The sequence below is a fragment of the Sinocyclocheilus rhinocerous genome, unplaced genomic scaffold, assembly GCF_001515625.1.
Source record: "Sinocyclocheilus rhinocerous isolate Xijiao unplaced genomic scaffold, SAMN03320098_v1.1 scaffold1473, whole genome shotgun sequence".
NCBI lineage: Eukaryota > Metazoa > Chordata > Actinopteri > Cypriniformes > Cyprinidae > Sinocyclocheilus > Sinocyclocheilus rhinocerous.
The window spans coordinates 1,149,927-1,177,902 of NW_015638582.1; the positions used below are offsets into that span (position 1 = coordinate 1,149,927).

The 27,976-nt window shown below is 38.2% G+C and overlaps 2 protein-coding genes across 2 annotated transcripts in view; both read left to right on the forward strand.

Moving 5' to 3' along the window:
- Nucleotides 1-1,911, forward strand: part of LOC107749894 (high choriolytic enzyme 1-like) — a 3,792-nt gene extending 1,881 nt beyond the window's left edge. Inside the window, exons 6-9 of the mRNA XM_016565117.1 lie at nucleotides 1,168-1,346; nucleotides 1,421-1,502; nucleotides 1,693-1,817; nucleotides 1,898-1,911. Of these exons, the coding sequence (XP_016420603.1) occupies nucleotides 1,168-1,346; nucleotides 1,421-1,502; nucleotides 1,693-1,817; nucleotides 1,898-1,911 (400 nt within the window). The remainder of the gene's footprint in view (nucleotides 1-1,167; nucleotides 1,347-1,420; nucleotides 1,503-1,692; nucleotides 1,818-1,897) is intronic.
- A 2,033-nt stretch (nucleotides 1,912-3,944) lies between these two features.
- On the forward strand, nucleotides 3,945-27,791 carry LOC107749895 (centrosome-associated protein CEP250-like). Its single transcript, XM_016565119.1, is given in 25 exon segments — nucleotides 3,945-4,094; nucleotides 4,790-4,943; nucleotides 5,042-5,179; nucleotides 6,932-7,009; nucleotides 7,083-7,153; nucleotides 7,234-7,399; nucleotides 9,807-9,913; nucleotides 10,737-10,976; nucleotides 11,189-11,369; nucleotides 11,443-11,586; nucleotides 11,790-11,938; nucleotides 13,426-13,450; nucleotides 14,779-14,925; nucleotides 15,118-15,227; nucleotides 15,718-15,871; nucleotides 16,636-16,829; nucleotides 17,118-17,245; nucleotides 17,362-19,158; nucleotides 19,161-19,424; nucleotides 19,427-19,978; nucleotides 20,095-24,164; nucleotides 25,895-26,098; nucleotides 26,187-26,246; nucleotides 27,050-27,121; nucleotides 27,203-27,791. Coding segments are annotated over 24 exon segments (9,420 nt in total). The 5' UTR covers nucleotides 3,945-4,094; nucleotides 4,790-4,802; the 3' UTR covers nucleotides 27,431-27,791.
- The last annotated feature ends 185 nt before the right edge of the window (nucleotides 27,792-27,976 follow it).

Genomic DNA, 27,976 nt, shown 5'->3' on the forward strand with positions numbered 1-27,976 from the left:
TTTCTTTCTTTCTTTCTTTCTTTCTTTCTTTCTTTCTTTCTTTCTTTCTTTCTTTCTTTCTTTCTTTCTTTCTTTCTTTCTTTCTTTCTTTCTTTCTTTCTTTCTCTCTCTCTCTCTCAAGAAATTAATACTTTTATTAAGCAAGGATCCAATAAATTGATTAAAAGTGAAAGTAAAGACATTTTTAAAATATAAAATAAAAGTATAAAATGCTGTTCTGCTGTTCTTTGTATTTATCAAAGAATCCCGAAAAAATGTATCATAGTTTCCACAAAAATATTAAGCAACATAACTGTTTTTACCATTGAAAAAAATAAGAAATGTTTCTTGAGCACATTTCAAATCAGCATATTAGAATGATTTCTGAAGGATCATGTAAACTGAAGACTGGAGCAATGATGCTGAAAATTCAGCTTTACCATCACAAGAATAACCAACATTTTATAATATATTAAAATAGAAAACAGCTATTTTAAATAACAATAATAATTCACAATATTTTTTGTTTTTGTGTTTTTGATCAAATAAATGGAGCCTTAGTGAGCAAAAAAAAAAAAAAAAAAAAAAAAAAAAATAGAACTGCCCCAAGACTAAAACTTTAACTCAAATAAAAAAAATATATATATATAATATATCATTTGTCTCGACAGATGATATGGACAGAATCACCGTGGAAACAGGAATGTTGGACATTTCCTCTGCAACATGTGTGAAGTTGGTGCCTCGCACACATGAAGCAAACTTCCTTAATATCCAGTCTAGAACCGGGTGAGTCCTTTGCATTCATATACAGCCATATTCTATTAGTGTTCTCTTTAATGTTTAATATTTTACAAGACAATATAAAAAGTCTGATCATAATTATGGAAAACTCAGATACTGTATATTGAAAAAGTTTTTTATTGCATAACTTCAAACAAGGTTGACATTTCAAGATGAAATTGCAACATGGTCTCATTTTGTATATAAATCCTCATATAAATAGGACGTGTTCTATCACAATGATCTTAGACCAAAAATATTTGTTTCTGTAATTTTGATAGAAGTCTCAGCAAAAAAAAAAAAAAAAAAACATAAAAAAATAGTACTGACCCCAAACTTTGAACAGTATGCAATTTCATTTATTTTTTAAATTATTATTATTGTTGTCCACTGTCGACCCCATAGCTGCTGGTCATATCTGGGAATGATAGGAGGCAGTCAGACCGTGTCTTTGCAGTCTCCGGGCTGTATGTGGTCAGGAGTGGCAGCTCATGAGCTAATGCATGCTCTGGGATTTGTACACGAACAGTCTCGCTCTGATCGTGATCACCACGTCTCCATCCTGTGGGAAAACATCATAGAGAGTAAGCGTTTGAAACCAGCACTAATTTTTAGTCAATGCATTCAGTACGACAGTAATGCATGGTTCTTTTCCTAGATCAAAGGCACAACTTTAAGAAGTATGAGACAAACAACCTCAATACTGCATATGACTATAGTTCTGTCATGCACTATGGGAGGTGAGTATTGGCAATCTACTGTACAGTATGCATACTTCTGCTAAGCTATTAGTGGACAATCTGAAATGCATGTAGCCTATAGCTGTTTAAACAGTCCCTTAAACCCAAGAATTTCGTTTCTTATAAATGAAGCAATAAAAAACAATAGCAAATAATTTGAAGTTAAATGAATACTGATGCACACACACAGGTATGCCTTCTCAGAGGATGGTGGACCCACCATCATCCCTAAACCAGACCCGTACACTCCCATTGGCCAGCGAGACGGACCAAGTCTGACGGACATTCACAAAATAAACATATTGTATAACTGTGGTAGGTATTCATCTTACTAAAGTTTACTAAACTATGCTTCCTGTCTATTCATTTGAATATTTCTTTCGTGTGTCCACTAGGTGGCCGTGTGTGAAACAACAAACTTATGAAATGGACCCAACATAATTCACTGGACAAGAGACACCTGACATGTATTCATTCACCTTTCCTTCTCATTTTATGATGTGTTTGGCAGTGTGATGTATTTCGACACTATTTATATTACAGTACATAACAGATCATGTTAAATACAGCAAATTATTTTACAGGACAATATCATAAATTATTTTTGGGCAAATGAAACATAACAGAATCCAAAATAAAGCAAAGGAAAAATCTAGGTCAAAATACGTAATGCAGTCTTTGTGTTCATGTTGTTTTATATGAAATTGGTTTACCATTTTCAGCGAAAATGTAAATGTAATGAACATTTAAATGTGATATGTGACACGTAACCATGAAGCAAAATAAAATGCATAAGACATTTTTTCTTACACCTTGAATACATATGTGTGTGCACATTAATCATTAATTTAAAACAAAATTTTTTTAAATATATTTTTATGGTAAAATAGTTGTTTATTCATAGATTTGATAGGGTTTTGGGGAGTCATACCAAATAACATTTTCAACCTGAACTAATCTTGCCATATACAATGAAAAATTTGGTGTAGGGTTTACTTTGAAATAAATTTCACAAATAATTACCAAGAAATGGCAAGCGCTACACTGAACTGAATGTGAAAGTTTCAAGTGAAAAAACTAAAATTGTATTTTCTTGTAAAGCATACAAGTTACAACTTCGATAAGACATTTTTTTTACATTCATCATAACACGAGTATATTCAGGTCATTGTATGTACGAATTGCATTTTTTATGTATTTTTGAATAAATGAATAGATCCGTTCAAAATGAGTGTCTATTGTTATTTTAATCATACGTTGAACATGATAACAAAACAAAATTACAAACAAGTCATGCTTTTGTCTCAAGTCATAGCTGTGTTATTATGTATATAGTTGTGTTATTATTCTAAGTAATATCAGAATACAGAATTTAAAGCACATCATGAATGCAAACACACATCTGTAACTACCTTGGCCAGTGGTCAGATGATATTTACACAAGATCCATCACGTCTTTCTCAGTTTCTAGTGTACAGTCTTGCATTGGAAACTCATCCTACTGGACAGCCTTGACCTTCCCCTCCGCCGTCTCTTTCTGCGAATTCTTGCAGTCACCTTTTGCTTTTCACTGTCCAGGGTGAGTAAACTTCGCAGGAAGTTGAAGGAGAGGTAGAGAGACAGATATGTGAGAAAAAGATAACAAGACCAGAGAATCAACATGTCATCCAAAAACAGAAACCACTCAGTCAGATGAGATGTAGCATCAGAAATATAATGTAGTTGACAGAATATCACATTGACACAATTTTTAAATCTATTGTCTTCAGAAGGACAAAGCAGAGAGTGTCAAATTTCACTCAGTTCTGTTTTCAAACCACTTGAAAATACTCCTGTACAGATGAGAATCAAATTGAACTGACATCTCTGCATGTTGTTTAATTCAAGTCCTGTCTCTGTGCTAATCAGCTTACACTAGATTAGATTGTTCTAACCAGTGTCATGACACACCGATCTATTAAGATTCAATACTCTATATAGTTCATCCAACAAACAAACAACAGAAATGATAGATTAAAAAGAAAACAAAAAAATGTGCATCTCAATTAAATAATTTAAATAATTATTTAAAAAAATAATGATTGTATGTTATTATAAAATATAATTACATTATTTTATAATGTTATTCATCTGAGAACTAATGAGTTTCTGTATTGTTATTGTATAATCTTGATAGAATTGTTGTGTATAATCATCCATATCTAATATCAAAAACCAAACCTCTTGCTTAATAGCAGATCTTTTAGCTACTGATTATCCAGTTAGCAAATCTGAAGAGACTCGACTAGATGGTTTTTAGCATAATATCACGCCAAATGTTCAGCATACAGCAGTAAACAGATGGTAAACCTGTTTTTATACAGTCTATGTGGTAAACGCGTGTCTCCGCGTCGCGTGGTGGCGCTGTTCACAGCATGCGCGTTGACGCACGCGGCTGCTGATTCAAAACACTCGACTTTACGGTTTCAAAACCGGATGCTGCAGGAAGGTAGAAAAACAACATAAAAAACGCGCATATCCGAGGTTTTGCGTGTTTTTTTTTTAGACCGCAACACGGGAATGGACACAGTCAAGTAATCCGTGTTTTCAAAAGTAAGCTACTACTTTATTTTGCACTTTAACAGAGACTTAATAAAGCAAATAAAGCTCTCTGCTACACAGTGACTAAGAACTCTCCGTTACATACAGTATATGTTATATAAATATGTTGCGGATATCTGAATCAGTCATTGAAGCACTTACATAGTTTTAAGATTACACCTGAATGAAAGAACTAAAGCCTGAGGCACTCCAAGCTCCCAATGCTATCAATCATGTCATTTTACATCATACAGTCAGTAGAGTCCCATAACTGGTAATCTTAGTCTGCAATACCAGCCATTTAATGCTGGAAAGAGATACAGGTGATCTGCAATCTTCATAGTAGATGTTTGAGTTTCCACCATGCTTTAGTTCTTTATTTTTATCACTGATGAAATGAAAATGGACCATAATTACTTTCTTAAAATATGTCCCTGATCTTATTGTGAGCGATTTATCAGTGCATGCTATTCTAAATACAGAAAATACTTGTCCTGTCAATCTCTTATAAAAAAATAGTGACTATTGATTTCTAAAGAAATTCCTCTACCTCTAACCAATGACCACAGTAACTGTTTTTCACAATCAGATCGATTCCTGATGGGTCTTGTCCTACATTTTTTGTGTGTAATGTTTATTTTGTGTAAAATTGTTTAATCATGTTACCTTTAATCATTTAATCTAAATAATGTTTGTATTATTCACAGCTGATGGCTGGCTATGGAATCAGAACTGTTGATTGGCTGGCAGGAGGAGAGGGCGGAGCTGAGGGCGGAGTTATCACGTCTGCAGGATGAGTTGGCAGTGAGCAGAGCGGAGAGGGAGGAGCTTGAGTCTCGAGCTCAAGCTTTGACTGACAGGGTGAGGAAGGAGCCAGTGAGGTGTCTGGTCCATCAATAACAGAGTGAACACATGGCAAACTTATGATCTGTCTGTCTGTTTGTACCCATGCTGTTTAGCTGTCTCAGACGCTGGACCCTTCTCTGTCATTATCAGTGCGTCTGGACGATGAGCAGCGAGAATGGCGGAGGAAGCTCAGAGAGGGCAGAGAGAGAGAAGCCAGACAGGCTCTGCTCATTCATAAACTTCAGAACAAGGTCTGAACTCACAGCAACTTCATCGCAACTTTAATAATACTTCATGTACTGTAACTCCTTTAATTGTGATGGCGAAGGTCCCTGTGGGATTTAATCTTTCTGTATTCATGTCATGGATCTTAAATTGTTCTAGTTCTAGATCTAAAACATTTAAGGGGAATTCATACTTAGAGTGATTTGCAGTGACAGTGTGAATGGAAGTTCTTTATTTACAGTGAGTGTTAGTCATTGCATGACATGAACAACAGTAACTTTGTCCAGTGAAGCAACAAAGTTGAATGAAGTTGGTTCTCAACCTTTTTGACACCAGTGTCCACAACAATATTTGAAACCCCAGATTAAAATAAGCAACTAAACTAATTCAAGTTAATTTAATTACATTTTAGTATTCCAGAAGTTTGGGCTGAATAAAAATAATAACTTTCTTGATTATTAGTTGTTTTGGCTTATTTCAAAACTTGTTTTTTCTTATTTTAAATCATTTATGTCATGTTGATGCCCTGTGTTGGGGAAAGTTACTTTTAAAAGTAATGCATTACAATATTGCGTTACTCCATAAAAAAGTAACTAATTACGTTACTTGGTTACTTTTTATGGAAAGTAATGAGTTACGTTACTTTTGTGTTACTTTCGCATTACTTTTTAACATATTTAATTATTGCAGGTTTGAGTCATATTCTGAGTTTGCATTTCACTGTTTTAATTCATTTGATGAATACTAAATCTGTTTTTTTGTGAGTGGGATGAATTAATGCACATTCACATTTAGTCTAGAACTACATCATGTTCACACAGCGCACGCGACGCCTCTGTACTTCCGATTTCTCCCAATATGGGGACAGGAGACTTGTCAGTCAATAAATGGGAAAACAAAGTAACTGGCGTTACTTTTTTGAAAAAGTAACTCAGATATTTTCTTGTAAATTAAAAAGTAATGCGTTACTTTACTAGTTACTTGAAAAAAGTAATCTGATTACGTAACTCGCGTTATCCAACACTGTTGATGCCTCCTTTGAAGTTTTCTGAGGTGGGCCCTGGCCCCTTGGTTGAAAACCACTGCTTTTTGCTAATTAACAGTCATGTTATTGGGTGACTACCAGTAGAAGTGAAGACACTGGGAGCACGCATAGTCAAGGAAAGGCAAGATGACGGAGATGGTAATATTAGGGTTCCCACAGCTTCTGGAAACCTGGAAATATCGAAGAAATAAATAAGGTCTTAAAAGGTTATGCAAAACCCATTTAAATTTTCATAGTCAATATATCATATCCAGTAATGTCAGTTCTTAAGCTAGAAATACTATTTCTGAATATGATCTCTGTAAAATTATTTTTAAAAATTTGATTCAAGTTTCAACAAAAAACGGGAAAAGTCATGGAAAAATCTTGGAAATTTATTAGTCTGAAAGTGCTGCTCTATTTGATTTACCACTGCCCACATACAGGAATATAGTTGGAAACATGAAGCATGTTTTAATTGATAATCACTTGTCTTTCTTGTTCATGATATCATGCATTGCTGTACAACACTTTCCTCATGTTCTTTAACATCAACAAAACAGATTCCTTGTCAAACTGAACATTTTTTGTACATTTTTTATGGCCAGTTGTTAGGGCATTTAGAACAGCCTCTACAATCAGTCAGCAATAAAAACGCTGTTTATGTGAATGCCTCATTAACCTAGCCATTTAAGCCAATCATATTCCAGTTCATACAGACAGTCTCTCACTGGTATGTGCTCATGCATGTCAGGTGTTGGAGTACAGGGCTCGCTGTCAGACTCTGGAGCAGCAGACGATTAGTGAGGAGCGAGAGCTGAGGATCAGAGAGGTAAGACGAGCAACAGTCCTCAGTGTTTTCCTGGAGATCTGTGAGCGCCACATTAACGCTGTGCATTTCACAGAGGATGCTGCGGGATGAACGCAGTGACACACTGGAGAGCACCCTCATCAGGCTGGAGGAGGAACAGCAGAGGTGCGTGAGCAGTGTAAATACTATTATTATGTCTTCAGAGCTTGAATTCCTGTGACTGAGTTGTTTGTTCACCGGAGCAGATGTTTAGGGCTCTCAGAGGTCAGCACTATTCTGCGAAGTCAGCTCAGCCAATCAACAGAGGCTAATGAAGCCCTGCGGGACGACCTACGAAAGCTAACAGCCGATTGGTCCAAAGCGGTGGAGGAGGTGGTGCAGAAGGAAATCGATTGGCAAAAAGAGAAAGAGGTGAGGAATAAATATTATAAATAATAAAATAAATAATATAATTGTATATTTAATAGGAAAGGTCTAGAGGTCGACACACATACTGATTAAATATTGAATGTACTGGACACACTTCGTATTGGAAGAAGAAACAGTGATATGTGTAAATGTAAATCTATAAAAAGTTATCTTTTATTCTCTTTTAGTTGCTGCTTTTCAATAGGGACTGTAATAGAAACTCAGTTTATATGTAAGCTCCGCCTTCTCCCACTTGACTTTTGTGACATCTTATAAAAAAGAGGTTTTATGTTGCCACAGCAAAATCCATTTCTGGCATTATAAGTGTTGCCATAGAAACAGATAATTTCTGAAGATGTAAATGCAGCAAAATCTCTGTGTTGTCATCTCGTAATTACAGTAATTTCAAGGTGCAGCATTAAATGCAGTTGTCGGTTCTGAAATATGCAGCGTGTGCATGGCCTTACAACAGGTTCATGAGCTTTTGGTAGTTGCTTAGCAATGGCTCAGTTTTTCGGAGGATTTTATCAGAGCATTAGGGAACGTGCTGCAATATATTGTCACCATTATAGGCATGGGCCGATTATCGGTTTCAAGGTATACCGTGATTTGAAAATGTCACGGTTTCAAAACCGCTGAAATTTTTCGTTATGCGCTGTTTTTCATGTCTCCTCAAAGACTGAAAGTGTAGGAATCCCTCAGGTTGAGTGCAGTGTAGAGAGTAACACGACCCTCCTCCTGTTGGTGTGAGCGGTCAGTCACGTGTGTGTAGGATGGCCGAACTAAGGAGCTTCCCCTGGAACGTACGCGATCGGACACCGTCCGTTTTACGTGGTATTTTCTTTTAATCTCGTCTCTGTATAGTTCATATCAAAGCAGTGTTTCAGCGCAGTGCTGCTTTGTTTACAGCTGTAACCAAGGAAACGCAGTATGTGGTGTTCCAGAAGCGCCTCCTGCTGTCAGAGAGTGAATCTGCGTCTCATTCAGAGCTTGGCATGTAGTATAATTTCACAAAGCTAGTCAGAACATTCTGTTTTTGCTTCAAATTGGGTTATTATTAAATCAAATTATGCATATGAAATTATATAACTAAATGATATAAATGATATGTATATATCATTTATATCATTTTGTTATATAATTAGGAATAGGAAGATCAGGTCCTTCCTTTCAGAACATGCAACACAACTCCTTGTTCAAGCTCTTGTTCTGTCCAGGCTAGACTATTGCAATGCTCTCTTGGCAGGTCTTCCAGCCACTTCTATCATACCTCTACAATTAATCCAAAATGCCGCTGCAAGATTAATCTTTAATGAGCCGAAAAGAACACATGTCACACCTCTGTTCATCAATTTGCACTGGCTACCAATAGCTGCTCGCATAAAATTCAAGGCATTAATGTTTGCCTACAAAACCACCACTGGCTCTGCACCCATTTACCTAAATTCATTACTTCAGAGTTATGTGCCCTCTAGAAGCTTGCGTTCTGCAAGTGAACGGCGTATTATTGTGCCATTGTCGTGTCTTTTTCCGCTGCTCTGAGAAATCACTCTCAGTCTTGGGTTTTTGGTGCCAGAAGAAACACACTTTATTTCAACAATGAGAATAAAGCGGAGATGCTCTCTGCAGCGAAACATCTCCAGAATGATCATCTTGTCTTCTTTTTATACAGTTCTGACTTTAATGCGTGGGGTATATATTCCATACAGTTTTCCATACTCATTTAAAAATAACACATTTTAGAGCTGTAACGACAATACCGTGAAACCGTGATATTTTTGCTTAAGGTTATCATACCGTCAAAATCTCATACCGGCCCATGCCTAGTCACCAAGCAACTGCACAGTGACACACAAAGTTGAGTGTGTGTCTTCCATTAGTGGATGTGAGCGAAAAGACATTACAGAAGTGAGTTTTATTCAGTACTTTAACTAAAACATCAAAGATTGCGACCATATTTCACATTACATTTTAAGGCACAAATGTTTTAAAATGCACTTTATTTGACACTCAATGGTGTTATCATGCAGTAAAGATGGCATCATTCAGACGTCCGTGATATCCACATTCAGCATTTTCTCACAACTCTGCAGTTGTAAACATTATCATCGGCACAATGATTTCTCTTGCTCAGGCTGAATGTACAGAGAAAGGCTCTGCAAATGTAGCAGGGAGATGTTGCTGCACTTGCTGCTTCAGGTTTTCTCATTCTTCGACTGACAGACACAGATGGAGTATTTGTGGCGTACACTGACTGTGCTACCACATGTTTATGACAAACTATACACTTCAGATGATCCACAATGCAAAAACAGCATGTAACTGGTTTCATTGATGCAATATAAGCAATATTTGACTTATTTTTTAATTCAGTTTTGTTAAATTCGTTGTATCTTTATTTTGAATACAGGCTTTAACAGGCTACATAGGGAAGGAGCAGACCAGGTTGATGACTTTGTGGGGACGTGTAGTCACTCTCAAACGCCAGTGTCACTCTCTGAAGACGGCTACTGACAAGTGAGGACACAACATTAAAAACTCATTTATGCTTTCAAAAGCAAAAATATGGACATCTTAGCATCAGGCTAGTTGAAAATACACTACCGATCAAAGGATTGGGGTCAATAAGATTAATGTTTTTGAGAGAAGGTCGAAAAAACATTGAAAGCAGTAATATTGTAAATATTATTGCAATTTAAAATAACTCTTTTTGATTCAAATATATTTTAAAATGTAATTTATTCCTGTGACGGCTGAGTGGAATTTTCAGTCACATGATTAATAAAGCGTTCTAATATGCTGATTTGCTGCTGAAGAAACATTTCTTATTATGTTCACAGTTTAAAAACTTAAAAACAAACGTAATATTTTTTTTATATTTAATGCTTAATATGATTAATATTAACTGATTAATGTCTTTGCTGTCACTTTTGATCAATTTAAAGTGTCCTTGTTGAATAAAAGTCTTTTTTTCAGTCACACTTTATTTTAAGGTCCGATTCTCGCTATTAACAAACCATTAATTACGACTTTTGTTTCAATAAACTCCTAATTTGCTGCTCATTAATAGTTAGTACGGTAGTTGTTAAGTTTAGGTATTGGATAGGATTAGTGATGTAGAATATGGTCATGCAGAATATGTGCTTTATAAGCACTAATAAACAGCCAATATTTTAATAATAGACATGCTAATAAGCAACTAGGGTTATTTAATAGTGAGAATTGGTCCCTATACTAAAGTGTTACCTTTTTTCTAAAAAAAAAACCTGACCCCAACAATAGTGTATGTATTCTCTATACCTTCTGTTAAGTGTGCATGTGTTGTGTTTTTGTGCTACAGAGACCTGTGGGAGCTGAGAGCTGAGTTCTCTCGTCTCTCCTCATCTCTCCTCTCTTCTCCTCGACCAGTTCCCATGATGCCCCATGACTCCTCTGTAGGCCACTCCACTACAGCGCAACTGCTCTCCTCCTCCCAGGGGCCGCTGTCTCTTGACGATCTCAGTCATGAACAAACTGGCGAGAGGAAGTCGACTGAATTAAAAGCTGACATTGAGTCAGAGACCCTGGAACTCAGGAACAGGTCATTACAGAAATCATGCAACATTAATTCCACTGCATTATTTCAAGTATTCACAATATATTTGCAGTGGTTTTGCTGGTGATTAAATTGATTTAGAATTCTGATTCATTGTTTTGTTTACACATTTACACATCATTCAAAAAATATTTACATATAGTTTTGTGTTAATTACAGTGTTTCAGTATACTGATGTTATACTTTGATTTTTTCAGAATCACAGAGCTGAATATGACAATACAAACTCTTGAATCTGAACGGGAGAAGCAGGAGGCAGAGATGGAGAGGAGACACAGGCAGGAGATGGAGAGAGAAAAAGATCAAGAAAGGAAGTGGGAGAGACAGATAGAAATGGAGAGAAACTTCGAGTCTGTCAGACATGCTGTCACGACACTGGTGAGTGTCAATAAATTGTCCTTATTTTAGTGAAGCATGAATGAATTAATGTGTTCTCTGTCTTTTTGTCCAGTCAAGAGTTCTCAGCTCTCAGCAGATTAGCGGACAGTCGAGCTCTCTGTCTTCAGACGATGTGTCCAGTGAAGGATTGTCCTCTGTCCTCTCTGTCATCGCTCAAGCGGAGACTGCCCTGCAGTTGAGACAACAAGAAGTACAGGTTGGTCAGTGTGAAATCAGAATTGGCCCTGTTTGCTTTCTTAATACATTTTCCTGGTCTTATTGTGAACAATTCATCAGTGCATGGTTTTCCAAACAAAAAGAATGGCTTTATCATCTTTTATCTAAATAAAATAATGTTGTTTAAAATGACTTTCCTTTTTGGCTGATGTAACCTCTTAGTAAGCCAAATCTTTTTGTCAGGATGCTCAGATGAGCCTGCGTAGACTTGGAACAGAGAAAGAATCACTGGAGCAGAGAATCGTGCAGTTGGAGAGTGAGAGAGCAGAGTTTCAGGAACAGACAGATCAGGGAGCACTGCAGATAAAACACACACAAGAACTACTGAACAGGTGAAGAATGCTTGATTATCTCATTATACAAATTCATACAAATACACTTTTATCTTTTAATATTCCTGAAGGCTACCTTTAGCAGTTAATCTAAGTGATTAACTGTATTTTAAAAAGTGTTGTAATATAGCATCTTAGGTTATTTACAAAATATTTGAACCATAATGGTTATCAGCTAACGTGTATTTTTTAATTTATTTAGTGGTACTGATCGCTATTGGATATTTCATTTTAGTTTATCTCCTTTCTTTATCATTACATTTACATTTGAATCTAACTCTCTCACAATTTCAGCAAAACCTAGCCACTTATATACACTGCTGCTCAAAAGTTTGGGGTTGGTATGGTAAAAACAGTCATAATGTGAAATATTACTACAATATTTCATACTGATTTGCTCAAACATTTCTTATTATCAATGCTGAAAACAGTTGTGCAGCTTAATATTTTAGTAGAAACTGATACTTTTTTTAGGATTCTTTGATGAATAGAAAGTTCAAAAGAACGCCATTTATTTGACATAGAAATATTTTGTAATATTATAAATGTTTTTACTCTCACTTTTGATCAATTCAGTGCGTCATTGTTGAATAAAAGTATTAATTTCTAAAAAAAAATCTTACTGACCCCAAAACTATTGATGGTAGCGTAACCTTGATGACATACAGTCACTAAAGGGGTCCTATTATGCTTTTTCACTTTTTCAACTTTAGTTAGTCTGTAATGTTGCTGTTTGAGCACTAAAAAGATCTGCAAAGTTACAAAGCTCAAAGTCCACACCTTGCTAGAACAGGAGTGGACTCTTTTTGACTCCAGCTGCCTTAATTCTTCATGGCATAGATCCAACAAGGTGCTGTTTTGGTCCATATTGCCATGATTTCATCACACAGTCGGCTGCACATACATGATGTGAATCTCCCGTTCCACCACATCCCAATGGTGCTCTTTTGGATTGAGATCTGGTGACTTTGGAGGCCATTTGAATATAGTGAACTCATTGTCATGTTCAATAAACCAATTTGAGATTTTTTTTTATCTTTGTGACATGGCACGTTATCATACTGGAAGTAGCCATCACAAGATGGGTACACTGTGGTCATAAAGGGTTAGACACGGTCAGCAAAAATATTCAGGTAGGCTGTGGCGCGTAAACGATGCTCATTTGGTACTAAGGGGCCCAAAGTATGGCAAAAAAATATCCCCCACACCATTACACCACGAGCAGCCTGAACCGTTGATCGAAGACAGGATGGAACCACGCTTTCATGTTTTTTATGCCAAATTCTGACCCTACCATCTGAATATGGCAGCAGAAATCAAGACTCATCAGAGAAGGCAACCTTTTTCCAATCTACTATTGTCCAATTTTAGAGCCCGTTGGAATTGTAGCCTCAGTTTCTTCTTCTTAGCTGACAGGAGTGGCGCCTGGTGTGGTCTCCTGCTACTGTAGCACATCTGCTTCAAGGTTGAACGTGTTGTGCGTTCAGAGATACTCTTCTGCATACCTCGTTTGTAACAAGTGGTTATTTGAGGTCTATCTGCTCGAACACTCTGGCCATTCTCCTCTGACCTCTGGCATCAACAAGGCATTTTTGTCGACAAAATATTGGATATTGGATATTTTCTCTTTTTCGGGCCATTCTCTGTAAACACTAGAGATGGTTGTGCATGAAAATATCAGTAGATTAGCAGTTTCTGAGATACTCAGACCAGTCCGTCTGGCACCAACAACCATGCCACATTCAAAGTCACTATGTTCGGACTGCCAGCAAAAATTTTTTTTTTTTTTTTTGCATGTCCAGATTTTTGAAAAAGCTGGAAAAATCTGATTCAAACCACATTTGGAGTTGGTTCATATAGTATTTGAACGAAGCTGAAGCCAGCTCTAACTATAGCATGGAACATCACAATATATACCAGTTCTGCACTGCAACTTGACAGTGCGCTTATTTGAAGAGTGAAAAGATTATTTTTCCTGCATCTGTTTTGAAAGCCTCATCACATATGTGTGTGTTACCAAAGCAATCCATGCAGATAGGTTGGTTATGTCTGGACACAAAAATCTGATTTGATCACTTGCAATTAATAGTGTGGACAGTCTGCCAGACCAGTCCGTCTGGCACCAACAACCATGCCACATTCAAAGTCACTATGTTCGGACTGCCAGCAAAAATTTTTTTTTTTTTTTTTTCATGTCCAGATTTTTGAAAAAGCTGGAAAAATCTGATTCAAACCACATTTGGAGTTGGTTCATATAGTATTTGAACGAAGCTGAAGCCAGCTCTAACTATAGCATGGAACATCACAATATATACCAGTTCTGCACTGCAACTTGACAGTGCGCTTATTTGAAGAGTGAAAAGATTATTTTTCCTGCATCTGTTTTGAAAGCCTCATCACATATGTGTGTGTTACCAAAGCAATCCATGCAGATAGGTTGGTTATGTCTGGACACAAAAATCTGATTTGATCACTTGCAATTAATAGTGTGGACAGTCTGCCTGAAAATATCTGATTTGAGGAAAAAATCTGATTTGCCTGCAGTCTTAAATCACCTTTCTTCCCCATTCTGATGCTTTGTTTGAACTTCAGCAGATCGTCTTGACCATGTCTACATGGCTGGTGAGTGTATACCATATACATAAGCAAAACAGCTGTGTCAATTTGCCCAAAACTCTCACACACTGGCCCTGGGACATCAGACAATTCTGCCTGTTAAAATGAACCGATGGAGTTTTGTCCGAGTTGTGTAGTTTCCCATTCTGTATTTTGTCACCCATCCAAACCTCTCAATCATTCCTTTATGTTGTCCTCCATTTTCCCTCTCTCCTCCCTTCCAGGCACGGGAGTCATTACTGGCCCTGTCCTCCAGTCAAACCCAGCTCAAGAGGGAGCTGGCAGAAGGTCGAGATGCCCTGGAGAAGATGGCTACTTTAAATGAAGCTCTGGCCAAGGACAAGAGAGAACTCAGTGTTCGTGCTCTGCAGGTCTGGCACGCAGGTTTAGCCCATCTTTAGCATAGATCACTTACACTGCCTAGGGCCGTGACCAAATCCCTGCAAGCTGTCACAGGCCTCTTGCCTTTAATTACTTGATCCAGCGCCAGATTGAGTTGCTGGTAGGGCCAGGTTTGGGATGGAGGGATGAGAGGTGTGATTTTTGTTTTCCTGACCCCTCAGCTGGAGACGGAGGTGGCAGAAGCCCAGGCCCAGATCCAGGCATGTGGAGCAGAGATGGCAGGTCTGCGCAGAGAAGTGAAGACCTCGTCTCTAGAGGCCAACGAATTAAGGTGCGGCATTGTGAAACAGAGGGACAAATTTAGATGAAAAGGCTGTAGATATATTATGAAGTGCGGAGTATGTTGGCTTGGAAGCTTCATTATTATAATGATGGAAATGCAAAATTAAAAAGAATGTATTTAATATATTATAACACTGCTAAACTAAGAATATCCTGATATAAATATTGTTTATATTGCCTACCCTTTACCTCCTTGTTATGCGCAAGGCAGAGTAAAATATGTTTGTGTAATAGGCATAGGCAGTTTAAAATCTGTAGATGAAGTGTGTCTGTGACTCTAAATGGCAGCTAATCAAGTCCCTAATGAGCTGGTATGAGTTTGGTAGGAATACTAATGAATACATGGGGCTTTAGATGACACTATAAATGTCTGAGTTTATCTCAACAGCTGTTATATTTGGCTGTAGTATGCTGGCCCTGTGTTTTCACAGCCAGTGATTCTTCACTTCAATTGTGTTGATGATCCCACTGCGTTCCAGGGAACGAAGAGAGACGGATCTGAAAACTCTGCAGCAGCTCCGAGACCGGGAGAGAGAGCTGGAGAATGAGCTGGAGACTGAGAGGGAGGACAGAGAGAGGGAGGTGACTGCTCTCACAGAAGAGAAGAATAATAATGAACTAAGGATTGCAGAGGTGAGAAACTCAATACTGACTGCTTGCAAACTAGATTCAGCACACAAAAGAGTACATTTTTGAAAAGTAAACATTGTGTTCTAACTAGGTGCAAGTTGACAAGTTTCCAAGTAATTCTCTCTCTTTGTATATGTGTGTGTGTGTATTAATCAAATCAACATATTTTACTTAATATAATAAAATAATAAAAAATAATTTCTTTTTAAGTAAAACAATACAAATAATGAAATATTTCATAAAAACACACAACATAAAGACTTGAGAAGACGGAGGAAAACAGCTGTATACTTACATCCACAATAATATCAGAACGTATTGGTCAAGTATAGTACACACATATAATAAAGTCTCGTAACAGCATGTACAGTAATTACAAAAACGCAGATTTGCATTAACAAGGAGTGTACAACACTGCAACAGTCAAGCAACAAAATGACCAAAAAGCTGACGGTACGGAGGAAATACAACTATTTAAACAGATGCGGTGAAAGGTGATTGGCAGCATGTACCAGAGCGTTATCTTCCATGATGAAGAATGACAAGCTGTTTGTCCAGTAGGATCTGTAACACAAAACAGACCAACCCACACAAACACATATATATAAACATTCCATAACAAAGACTATTGATTGAGTCCTGATCACCTTAGGTTTTTGATAATGATGGGATTTAGTGTATATTATTCCGTACACGTATTTTCCTGTTTTCGAATACTTCATGTTTTGGGTCTACTCATGGACAGTGATGATGTGCTTATGTTTCAGTTAACTGAGCAGTGCAGCACGATGATGAAGGAGTTGCAGAGTGTCCAGGCAGAACTGCTCAAAGCAGCAGAGCAGCAGAGAAGAGCTGAACGAGAGAGAGACGACCTAATCAGAGAGAGCCAGAGACTAGAGGACACAGTGTGTTCACTGGAGAGAGAGAAGGAGGAACTCGCACAGGTCAAAGAGGAACTCAGGTATAATGAAACGGAGTCTGTATTTCCCATAAAACAACATACTAACAAGCTCAGTATTCTTTCATACTAGTCTTTTCAAGCTTTATGAGGACATTTTTTGTTAAACATATTTAAACCTATTTTTGTCATCAAAGCGTCATCCTTTTTGTCAAGTTGCTAGGTTGTTACCTTTAAAACCAACATCAACTATTTTATGTTAGATCTGTATAACTAGATCAGAATCAATTGTTTGAACCATATTTGTACCAATCCCCTATTAGTTTCTAACCTGCTGCTGTCTCTCTTCAGAGGTGTGGTAGCATGCCTCCAAAAGCAGATTGCTCAGGTTCAGGAACAGGCCTCAGGTCTGGAGATGCAGTGCAGTAATCTGCAAACACAGGTGGAAACGCTGACACAGACCAAAGATGTCTTGCAAGGTTGGACTGTTTTATTATAATAAACTTCTCATTGACTATTCACTTTACTGGCTTAATATGTTAGTGTATTTGTATGTGTAATAAAAATGTAACATTTTTCTCTCTAAATTGTGTAGGAGAGATTCAGTGTCTACAGACAGACTTGGAGAGAGAGACAGCACAAAGAGAACGGGAAAGAAAAGAATCAACGGAGGAAAGAAGGAAGAGTAAAAGAGAGATAGAAAACTGGCAGTCGGAATGCAAGAGGATTCAGAGAGATGTTGAACAAGAATCACAGAAAAACAAAGTACAAGCAGAAGAGAGCAAAATAGAGAGAGAAAGATGGCAAAAAGAGAGAGAAGCTCTGAATGCAGAACTCGGCCAGAAAGATGGAGAAGTGGAGATACTGAGGAACAAGATTGATGGTTTGTTAAAAGAAAAAGAAGAGCTTTCAGGCATCTTAGACAAAAGAAACACAGAACTTGAGAAACTACAAACGAAATCAGCAGCAGAGCAGAAAACAGCCGAACTAAGACTGAGAGAAGCGTGTGATGAGATTGAGAGATGGAAGGAGAGAGAAAATGAGGTTCAGAGAGAGAAAGAAGAGTTAAATCAGAAGTTTATAGAAAGTGTGGAAAGAGAAAGTCAAAACCTCAAGATCACAGAGAGAGAGAAGTCAAAGATGTCTGATCTGCTGAAAAAGAAGGAGGATGAAATACGAAAGAGAGGAGAGGATATCGATGAGTTAAAATCGAAAGTCCAATCACATGAGAGAACAATTGAGAGTCTGGAAATAGAGTTACAAGAGAAAGAGACCTTGGAGAGTAGATTAGAAGCCCTGGAGAAACACAACACTCAACTGAAAGAGAGAGAGATGGAGAAAATAAGAGAAAATGAAACCAAACAAAACAAAAGAGAAGAGCAAGAGCGGGAGAAAGATATGCGGTGGAGAAGACAGTTAGAACAGAAAGATGGAGACTTGATAGAGCTCAAAAGCAGAATTGATGAACTGATGAGAGAGAAAGAACATATCTCATTACTCGTGGAAGAAAGAGATAAAGATGTTGAACAATTACAAACTATGTTGTCCACAGAAAAGAGAACTCTTGAACTGCGACTGAAAGAGGTGAAAGACAATGTGGAGTGGTGGAAGAGACGAGCTGACAACATAGAAAAAGTGAAGGAGAGCGTAAACCGGGTTGCTGAAAGAGAGAGGACAGAACTAAGAGAGCTTCTTAGAGAAAGCGAGGAAGAGATACAAAAGAGAGAAGAGGACATTGGTGATCTCAAAGGTAGAATTCAGTCATTAGAGGTAATCATAGAGAAACTAGAGGCTGATGTTGAGCAGAAGGACGAACAACTTAAACTTCTAAAGGAGCAAAACTCAAAGATGAAAGAGAAGGAGATGGAGAAACAAAAAGAGGTGGACAGAAAGCAACTGGAGCTTAAGGAACAGGAGAAACAACTGAATAGAGAATTAGAAGATCTCAATACCAAAATGGAGGCAGTCATTCGAGAAAAAGAGGAGACACTAGAAAGGGTGGATGAGAGAGATAGTGAGCTAAAAGAATTGCTCACACAAGAACAGAAGATGTCTGAACAGAAGCTCAAAGCAGAGCACGAAGAGGTAAACAGGTGCAAAGCCAAGTTAGCCGAAATGGAACGTGACCGGATGAACTCAGAAGAAGAGAGAAGGAAAAGACAGGAGATTGAGGAAAGAGATAGGGAGCAGATACTGAGAGGAGAGCTCCTTCAGAAGGAGACAGAGTTGAGGCAGTTGAGACTGAAGATTGATGAACTGAACCAGGAGAATGAGGAGGGCAGGAAGATGAGAATGGAGCAACAAGAAGACCTTGAATGCCAAACTGGCCTCCTACGAGATGCTGAGGTGGAGGCACAGGCACTGAAGAAGAGTTTACAACAAAAAGAAAAAGAGGGCTGAGAGAAAAGCTGCATGAAGCCGAGCAGAGGAATCTTGAAGTTTCAAGCAGTCTACGAGAGTCTGAAACGGCACTGGAGAAGGAAAAACATCAACAGCGAGAGAAAGAGGAGACACTTATGGACTGTAATCAGGAGCTACTATTAGTCAGGCGTGAGCGAGATCAAGAGAGGGAGACTGTTGAAAATCTGAAGAAACTTATAGGCGAACAGGGCAAAGAGGTGAAGTCGCTGAAAGAAAAACTGGATGAACGGTTAGGAGAGTGGGAATTTTGTCACAACTGCTGCAGGAGAGCCGAGGGGAAGCACAAGTGCTTGAATCCAGGGTAGAGAACAGTGAAGAGGAGAAACAAAGATTGAAGAGGTCTTTGAGTCAGACTGAAGATGAGAGGAGGCGTCTGGAGACCCAACTGAGAGATGAAAAAACAGAAGGGGAAAGGCTGAGAGCCAGGCTTGAAGATCTGCAAAAAGGTCAGCATTTCCTGATGGAGGAGAAGACGGGACGCATGGAAAAGCTTGGGGCCCGAGTACAAGAGCTGGAGGAGGAGAGAGACCATCTCTCAGCAGAGCTTCGCAGGAAAGAGCGAGAGATTGAGGCTCTGAGAGATGAAACGCTTCGAGAGAGGCGAGAGAACCATATTTGTACCAATCCCCTATTAGTTTCTAACCTGCTGCTGTCTCTCTTCAGAGGTGTGGTAGCATGCCTCCAAAAGCAGATTGCTCAGGTTCAGGAACAGGCCTCAGGTCTGGAGATGCAGTGCAGTAATCTGCAAACACAGGTGGAAACGCTGACACAGACCAAAGATGTCTTGCAAGGTTGGACTGTTTTATTATAATAAACTTCTCATTGACTATTCACTTTACTGGCTTAATATGTTAGTGTATTTGTATGTGTAATAAAAATGTAAAATTTTTCTCTCTAAATTGTGTAGGAGAGATTCAGTGTCTACAGACAGACTTGGAGAGAGAGACAGCACAAAGAGAACGGGAAAGAAAAGAATCAACGGAGGAAAGAAGGAAGAGTAAAAGAGAGATAGAAAACTGGCAGTCGGAATGCAAGAGGATTCAGAGAGATGTTGAACAAGAATCACAGAAAAACAAAGTACAAGCAGAAGAGAGCAAAATAGAGAGAGAAAGATGGCAAAAAGAGAGAGAAGCTCTGAATGCAGAACTCGGCCAGAAAGATGGAGAAGTGGAGATACTGAGGAACAAGATTGATGGTTTGTTAAAAGAAAAAGAAGAGCTTTCAGGCATCTTAGACAAAAGAAACACAGAACTTGAGAAACTACAAACGAAATCAGCAGCAGAGCAGAAAACAGCCGAACTAAGACTGAGAGAAGCGTGTGATGAGATTGAGAGATGGAAGGAGAGAGAAAATGAGGTTCAGAGAGAGAAAGAAGAGTTAAATCAGAAGTTTATAGAAAGTGTGGAAAGAGAAAGTCAAAACCTCAAGATCACAGAGAGAGAGAAGTCAAAGATGTCTGATCTGCTGAAAAAGAAGGAGGATGAAATACGAAAGAGAGGAGAGGATATCGATGAGTTAAAATCGAAAGTCCAATCACATGAGAGAACAATTGAGAGTCTGGAAATAGAGTTACAAGAGAAAGAGACCTTGGAGAGTAGATTAGAAGCCCTGGAGAAACACAACACTCAACTGAAAGAGAGAGAGATGGAGAAAATAAGAGAAAATGAAACCAAACAAAACAAAAGAGAAGAGCAAGAGCGGGAGAAAGATATGCGGTGGAGAAGACAGTTAGAACAGAAAGATGGAGACTTGATAGAGCTCAAAAGCAGAATTGATGAACTGATGAGAGAGAAAGAACATATCTCATTACTCGTGGAAGAAAGAGATAAAGATGTTGAACAATTACAAACTATGTTGTCCACAGAAAAGAGAACTCTTGAACTGCGACTGAAAGAGGTGAAAGACAATGTGGAGTGGTGGAAGAGACGAGCTGACAACATAGAAAAAGTGAAGGAGAGCGTAAACCGGGTTGCTGAAAGAGAGAGGACAGAACTAAGAGAGCTTCTTAGAGAAAGCGAGGAAGAGATACAAAAGAGAGAAGAGGACATTGGTGATCTCAAAGGTAGAATTCAGTCATTAGAGGTAATCATAGAGAAACTAGAGGCTGATGTTGAGCAGAAGGACGAACAACTTAAACTTCTAAAGGAGCAAAACTCAAAGATGAAAGAGAAGGAGATGGAGAAACAAAAAGAGGTGGACAGAAAGCAACTGGAGCTTAAGGAACAGGAGAAACAACTGAATAGAGAATTAGAAGATCTCAATACCAAAATGGAGGCAGTCATTCGAGAAAAAGAGGAGACACTAGAAAGGGTGGATGAGAGAGATAGTGAGCTAAAAGAATTACAAGCAAAACTTACACAAGAACAGAAGATGTTTGAACAGAAGCTCAAAACAGAACACGGAGAGGTGAACAGGTGCAAAGCCAAGTTAATTGAGATGGAACGAGACTGGATGAACTCAGAAGAAAGGGAAGAAGAGAGAAGGAAAAGACAGGAGATTGAGGAAAGAGATAGGGAGCAGATACTGAGAGGAGAGCTCCTTCAGAAGGAGACAGAGTTGAGGCAGTTGAGACTGAAGATTGATGAACTGAACCAGGAGAATGAGGAGGGCAGAAAGATAAGATTGGAGCAACAAGAAGACCTTGAACGCCAAACTGGCCTCCTTCAAGACACAGAGGAGGAGGCACAGGCACTGAAGAAGAGTTTACAACAAAAAGAAAAAGAGGAAAGGGATAGAGTCCACCGTGAGGAAGAAGCAATGAAAAGGCTGAGAGAAAAGCTGCACGAAGCCGAGCAGAGGAATCTTGATGTTTCAAGCAGTCTACGGGAGACTGAAACTGCACTGGAGAAGGAAAAGCGTCAACATCGAGAGAAAGAGGAGACACTTATGGACTGTAATCAAGAGCTACTATTGGTCAGGCGTGAGCGAGATCAAGAGAGGGAGACTGTTGAAGATATGAAGAAACTTATAGGCGAACAGGGCAAAGAGGTGAAGTCGCTGAAGGGAAAACTGGATGAACGGTTAGGAGAGTTGGGAAGGTTGTCACAACTGCTGCAGGAGAGCCGAGGGGAAGCACAAGTGCTTGAATCCAGGGTAGAGAACAGTGAAGAGGAGAAACAAAGATTGAAGAGGTCTTTGAGTCAGACTGAAGATGAGAGGAGGCGTCTGGAGACCCAACTGAGAGATGAAAAGACGGTAGGGGAAAGGCTGAGAGCCAGGCTTGAGGATCTGCAAAAAGGTCAGCATTTCCTGATGGAGGAGAAGACGGGACGCATGGAAAAGCTTGGGGCCCGAGTACAAGAGCTGGAGGAGGAGAGAGACCATCTCTCAGCAGAGCTTCGCAGGAAAGAGCGAGAGATTGAGGCTCTGAGAGATGAAACGCTTCGAGAGAGGCGAGACAAGGACAGGATAAGCTCTTTGCTGAATGATGCAAAAGAAAGGAAAGAAGCACTAGCTGCCCAGGTGGATACTTTACAAGAACAGTTGGTTAATCTTTCAAGAACCAAAGAAGAAACCAGGTCAAAAATCCAGGAACGAGAAGAGCAGAACCAGAAGATGCGAGAGGGCCTGATTGCAGGCCTTCAGGAGATGGCGACTCTGAAGGAACTGCTAGAAGAGAGTCATCGTGAGGGAGAGAGACTCCGGTCCATGATGCAGGAAAAGAAGGATGAGTTGGTCCGAAGCAGAGAGGAAGGTGTTAGGGCAGCACAGATTGAAGCCAAAGATCTTCTACTCAAAGTCCAGATGTTAGAGAAGCAAAAACAGGAGCTTAAGTCTGCCCTTCACCTCCAAGAGGAACATCTTAGGAAGAAAAACGAGGAAGGTTTGCGAGAGAAGGAACAAATGCAGCTACGACATGAGAAGCTAGAAGAAGAATTGGCGACCATGAAGAGCGTAGCAGAGCAGAGAGAGGCTGAGCTGACCAGAGCGAAGGCTAGAATGGACATCCTGGAAGATCAGAGGACTGAACTCAGCTCTTTGGCAGCAGAAAGGACCAGAGAAGCAGAGGAACTGAGCAACAGATTCAGAGAGCTGAGACAGGAAGTGGACAGACTGAGAGAGGACAGAAGAAGAGAGAGTAAAGACTGGGAGGAACTCAAACGAGAAAATAAAGAGAAACAAGGTGTGTTAGAGGGATTGGAGCTCCTCAGAAAAACAATGAGTGAAAAGGAAAAGGAGATAGAATCGATGAAAGAGAAATATGAAAATGAGAAAAGAAAAAGTGAGAAATTTCAGCAAGCGGAGGATCAAAACATAAGACAACTAGAATTATTGTCAGAGAGACTCAAGGACAAAGAAACTGAGCTGGAGAGTATACGAGAAATGGCGTATAAAGAACAGTCAGCAAAACTTAGATTGCAAGATGAATTTGAAGATGAGAAAAGAAATACCAAGATATTGAGGGAAGAAATAGAAACCTTAGAGAAAGAGAAACAAGAGCTTGAGACCAAAATGGAAGAGGATTTACGTAATCTTAGAGAATCTGAAAAGAAAAACAATGGAATGAAGATGGATAGTGGCCATGGTACTCTATCAGACTTCCTAAAAATCAATGCTGAATATCAGTCTCATGACAAGTTGTTAGAGACAGACACACTTAGAAAGGACCTTACAAAAAAGGAACAGGAAATCGAGAGGTTGAAGACCAAGGCTCAGACCCTACAGACTGAGATCAACAGACTGCAATCCACAATAAGAAATGAGAACATAAAAACTGGACCACCAGACACTGGGGACTGGGGAAGGCTAAAGGAACAAATGTCCACTGTCCTTTTAGAAAAGGAGGAGAGGGACAGACTCCTCAGAGAGAAGGACGTTGAGGTATATGCTCTGAAAGAGCGAATTGAAGAGCTGAGTAAAGACAGGGACCGTGTCAGGACGGCTCTAGAGAAAACTGAATCCACGTTGATTTACTATAAGGAGAGGCTGGAACAGCAGGAGCATAAGAGAAAGCGGGCAGGAGCTGATACATCACAGGTCAGTAAGGCAGAGACATCTTTAATTTAAAATACCAAGCATAAAATGTGTCGTTATGGTCACAGATAAAAGTAAAATTTTTTTTTTATTCTTTATTTATTAAACATTTTTGATTTAGAACTTTTTACAGCAGAGCCCGAGATCTGCCCATATACATAATATATGACCATAAAAAAAACCAAAACAAGCGGGTTACAAAACAATATTAGCGGGATAACAAGTACATCTCAGGATTTCAATAGGCCTGATAAAGTATCAATAAGGTCCAACCAACCAAAATTGTATTGTCTTTCTGGTGGCACCATGTATTTTGGATGTGGTACACTCCAAAAGGGCAACGTCCAGCAAATACGACATCCACATCAATCCAACTGGGGTAGATGGATCCAACCACAATTTTAAATAACCTTTTTGGCAGCAGTATAAAATTACATATTTGTGTATTTGTGCTGATATGACCTTGGACTCTATTCAGACACCTACTGGTGTGGATGCAGCAAAAGCTAAAGATTTCAGTTACAGAACATCAAAATGTCCTTTTTTGACCATAATTTGTGTATTCTGTGACCGAAACTGTCCAGAAACACTGGGCTACAGAGGAAGTGAGTAGTATTTGGCTGGTTAATAAAAATTACTGAGTGCACCTCTATAGATAAATTAGTTTAATTATCTAAGACTAGTATCTGGAACTCACAGTTGAGCAGGATTGTAATCCTAAAATAATTTAAATGGACCATTTTCCTTTCCATTCAAAAGTTTGGGCCAATTAGGTTTTTTAAAGAAATGAATGAACAAGGATGCAATAAATTGATCAAAAAGGACAGTAAAGACATTTACAATGTTACAAAATATTTCTATTTCAAATAAATGCTGCTCTTTTGAATGTTCTATTTATCCAGGGATCCTGAAAAAATGTGCCATGGTTTCCAGTATTAAGCAGCACAGCTGTTTTCAACATTAATAATTATAAATGTTTTTTGAGCAGCAAATCAGCATATTCAAATGATTTCTGAAGGATCATGTGACACTGAAGACTGGAGTAATGATGCTGAAAATTCAGATTTGCCATCACAGGAATAAATTACATTTTAAAATATCTTAAAATTAAAAAGTAATTTTAAACTGTATTCATATTTCACAATATTACTGTTACTGTGCTTTTGATTAAAAAAGCCTGAGTGAGCATTAGAAACTTCTTTCAGAAAACATTTAATTTTTTATACAGACCCCAAACTTTTTAAACATTAGTGTACATTTTGTAGCTTCTTTTTTTCTCCTGATCTCTACTTTCTTGTACCAAAAGCAGTTGTCATTCTTTTTTTATTGCTATTATTTTTGACTCCCTTTGTGTCCTAATTAAATGTGCTTTTGTTGCTACTGTGTCTTTAAGATTTCTTTATGTACATGATTGGCTACCCTTTTTGAATGTGAAACAAGCAAAAATGCCCTTACCATGTGACTGAATTTTGAGTAAGCTGTTGATCAAATGTAAACATGACTAGTCATGGTTGTGATATCAGCAGTGTGGCAATTTTGAAATTAGACCGTTTTAGGCTTAGTTTCCATAAATGGCGTGAGTGGACTGAGGAGGGAGCTTGTTTTGATTCTTAGAATATTTACTCTTTTAGTGAAAAAAAGTGAGGTCAACCTGTTTTTCATAACATGTCCCCTTTAAACACTATGCAGTGAATTTTTCGTTTATGTTGAATTGTTTTGGGCAATATTAATAGGAGAAAGAGCTTGAACCAAAGGCCCAGTCCGTAAATGAAGTGGAGACAGACTTGGCAGTGCAGGGGCGTCTCTCTGCAATGCAGCGGGCCGTGGCACAACTGGAGGTGGAACAGAACCTTCTGCAGAAGAAAAACAATCATCTGGAGAAGAAGATTGAGAGACTACGAACTGAGCGACAGCACCTGAGAGAGACGCTGACACAGGTATGTGCACGACTCACAAAGGGACCATATATTATGATGTCAGAATGATTCATACGCATGATTACTGTATATATTTGGCCATCACCAGGTTGAGCTGGAAAGGGGGAAACTGAGGCATCAGCTGTCACAGACAGAAGCTGGAGTTCTGGTATGATGGAGAGAATACATTTGCAATACATTTGTGTTTTGTTCTGGTTGTCTTTCTGTGATGGAGAAGTACCCAATATTTGTTAGTAGAATATATTTTTATTTTTATTACAATATATTTTTGTTAGCTTTAACAACCAGTATTGTTTTAGTATTATTTATATACTTTTATAATATTTATTGATATTTTGATTAGCTTTGAATTTTCATATATTTATATTTTCTTTTTCTTTTTTTTTTGATTTTTGATTTTTGATTTTTATGTAACTTGTGTTATTTTATTAGTTTTTTTTTCTGTTTTCTATGTTAATAGTTCTATGTAGCTTTACTTATATTTCATGTAGTTGCCAGGGTAACATTTATAATGTTACGTTTTCTGTTATCTAATAGTTATCTAATATTTGTTTTATTTTTATTTTAGCTGTATTTCATTTTTATTTTTATTTTTATTAGATTTTTGATTTTTGATTTTTATGTAACTTATATGTTATTTTATTAGTTTTTTTTTTCTGTTTTCTATGTTAATAGTTCTATGTAGCTTTACTTATATTTCATGTAGTTGCCAGGGTAACATTTATAATGTTACGTTTTCTGTTATCTAATAGTTATCTAATATTTGTTTTATTTTTATTTTAGCTGTATTTCATTTACCGAAAACATATATAATAGTTTTAGTTAACAATAATAATGCTGTTAGTAACATGCTAATACCAAACTTTTTTTATTGCAATCAGTTGTTTTATGTGTCTTTTAAGTGTTAATTGCAAGTGAAAAGCAAAAATAGTTCAATATTGTGCTGTGTAGGCCCTGTCAGATGGTACTGAAAAGGAAGAGCTTAAGCGTCTCAGAGTCCGAGCCAATGAGCTGGAAGAACAGGTTCGTTCTAAACACTTAACACAACAGTTCATTTGTATTTTGACACATAACATGGCCTCAAAACTTAAACCCAATTTCTAGGTTCATCATCTTCGTCTCACGTTGGCCGTGGACCATCAGCACAGGGCAGAGTTCATAGACCGCTCTCTAAAGAACAGCCAGAGTCTGATGTCCCTGAGACAAGATCTGAACGAGTCTCTAGCTGCGGTGTCCCAGCGGCCCGTCCCCGCAGTGCTGGAGTCAGAGACACAGAGGCTGGACAGGAGCATCAGAGAGGAAGAGCTCCGATTGTCTCTCAGCCAAAGCTAAAGATATGAAACTCCTTGATGTCTTATGACTATTATATAGTTCATTTAACACTATATTTTTGCACTTAATATTAAGTAATTTCGGGCTGTGAGCCTATGATTTATTTCACACTCAGGGTCTGAAATTGTTTTACTGTTACTTTGCATTAAAAAAAAAAAGCATTTCAATATGTTGTAAATCTTTCTTAAAATGCTAATCCGCTACTAAGGCATCTATTTTAACTATTGGCAAAGGTCAGGTTTACGTCTGTCAGATAATTTTACAGCTGAAAGCTTTGCAGTCATGTTTACAATACTTTTCAAAGCTATTCTGTCAGTGTTATGTGTGCAATATAAGCAATCTGTTTAATGACATGTAATACTGTGGGTTATTTTTTATCTGTGTTTACAATACTTTTCAAAGCTATTCTGTCAGTGTTATGTGTGCAATACATAATGACGGAATGCAATACATAATGCAATACATAATGGGGACCGGAATGACGCTCCACCATCATTCCGGTCCCCAAAAAGCCCAAAATCACTGGACTTAACGACTACAGACCTG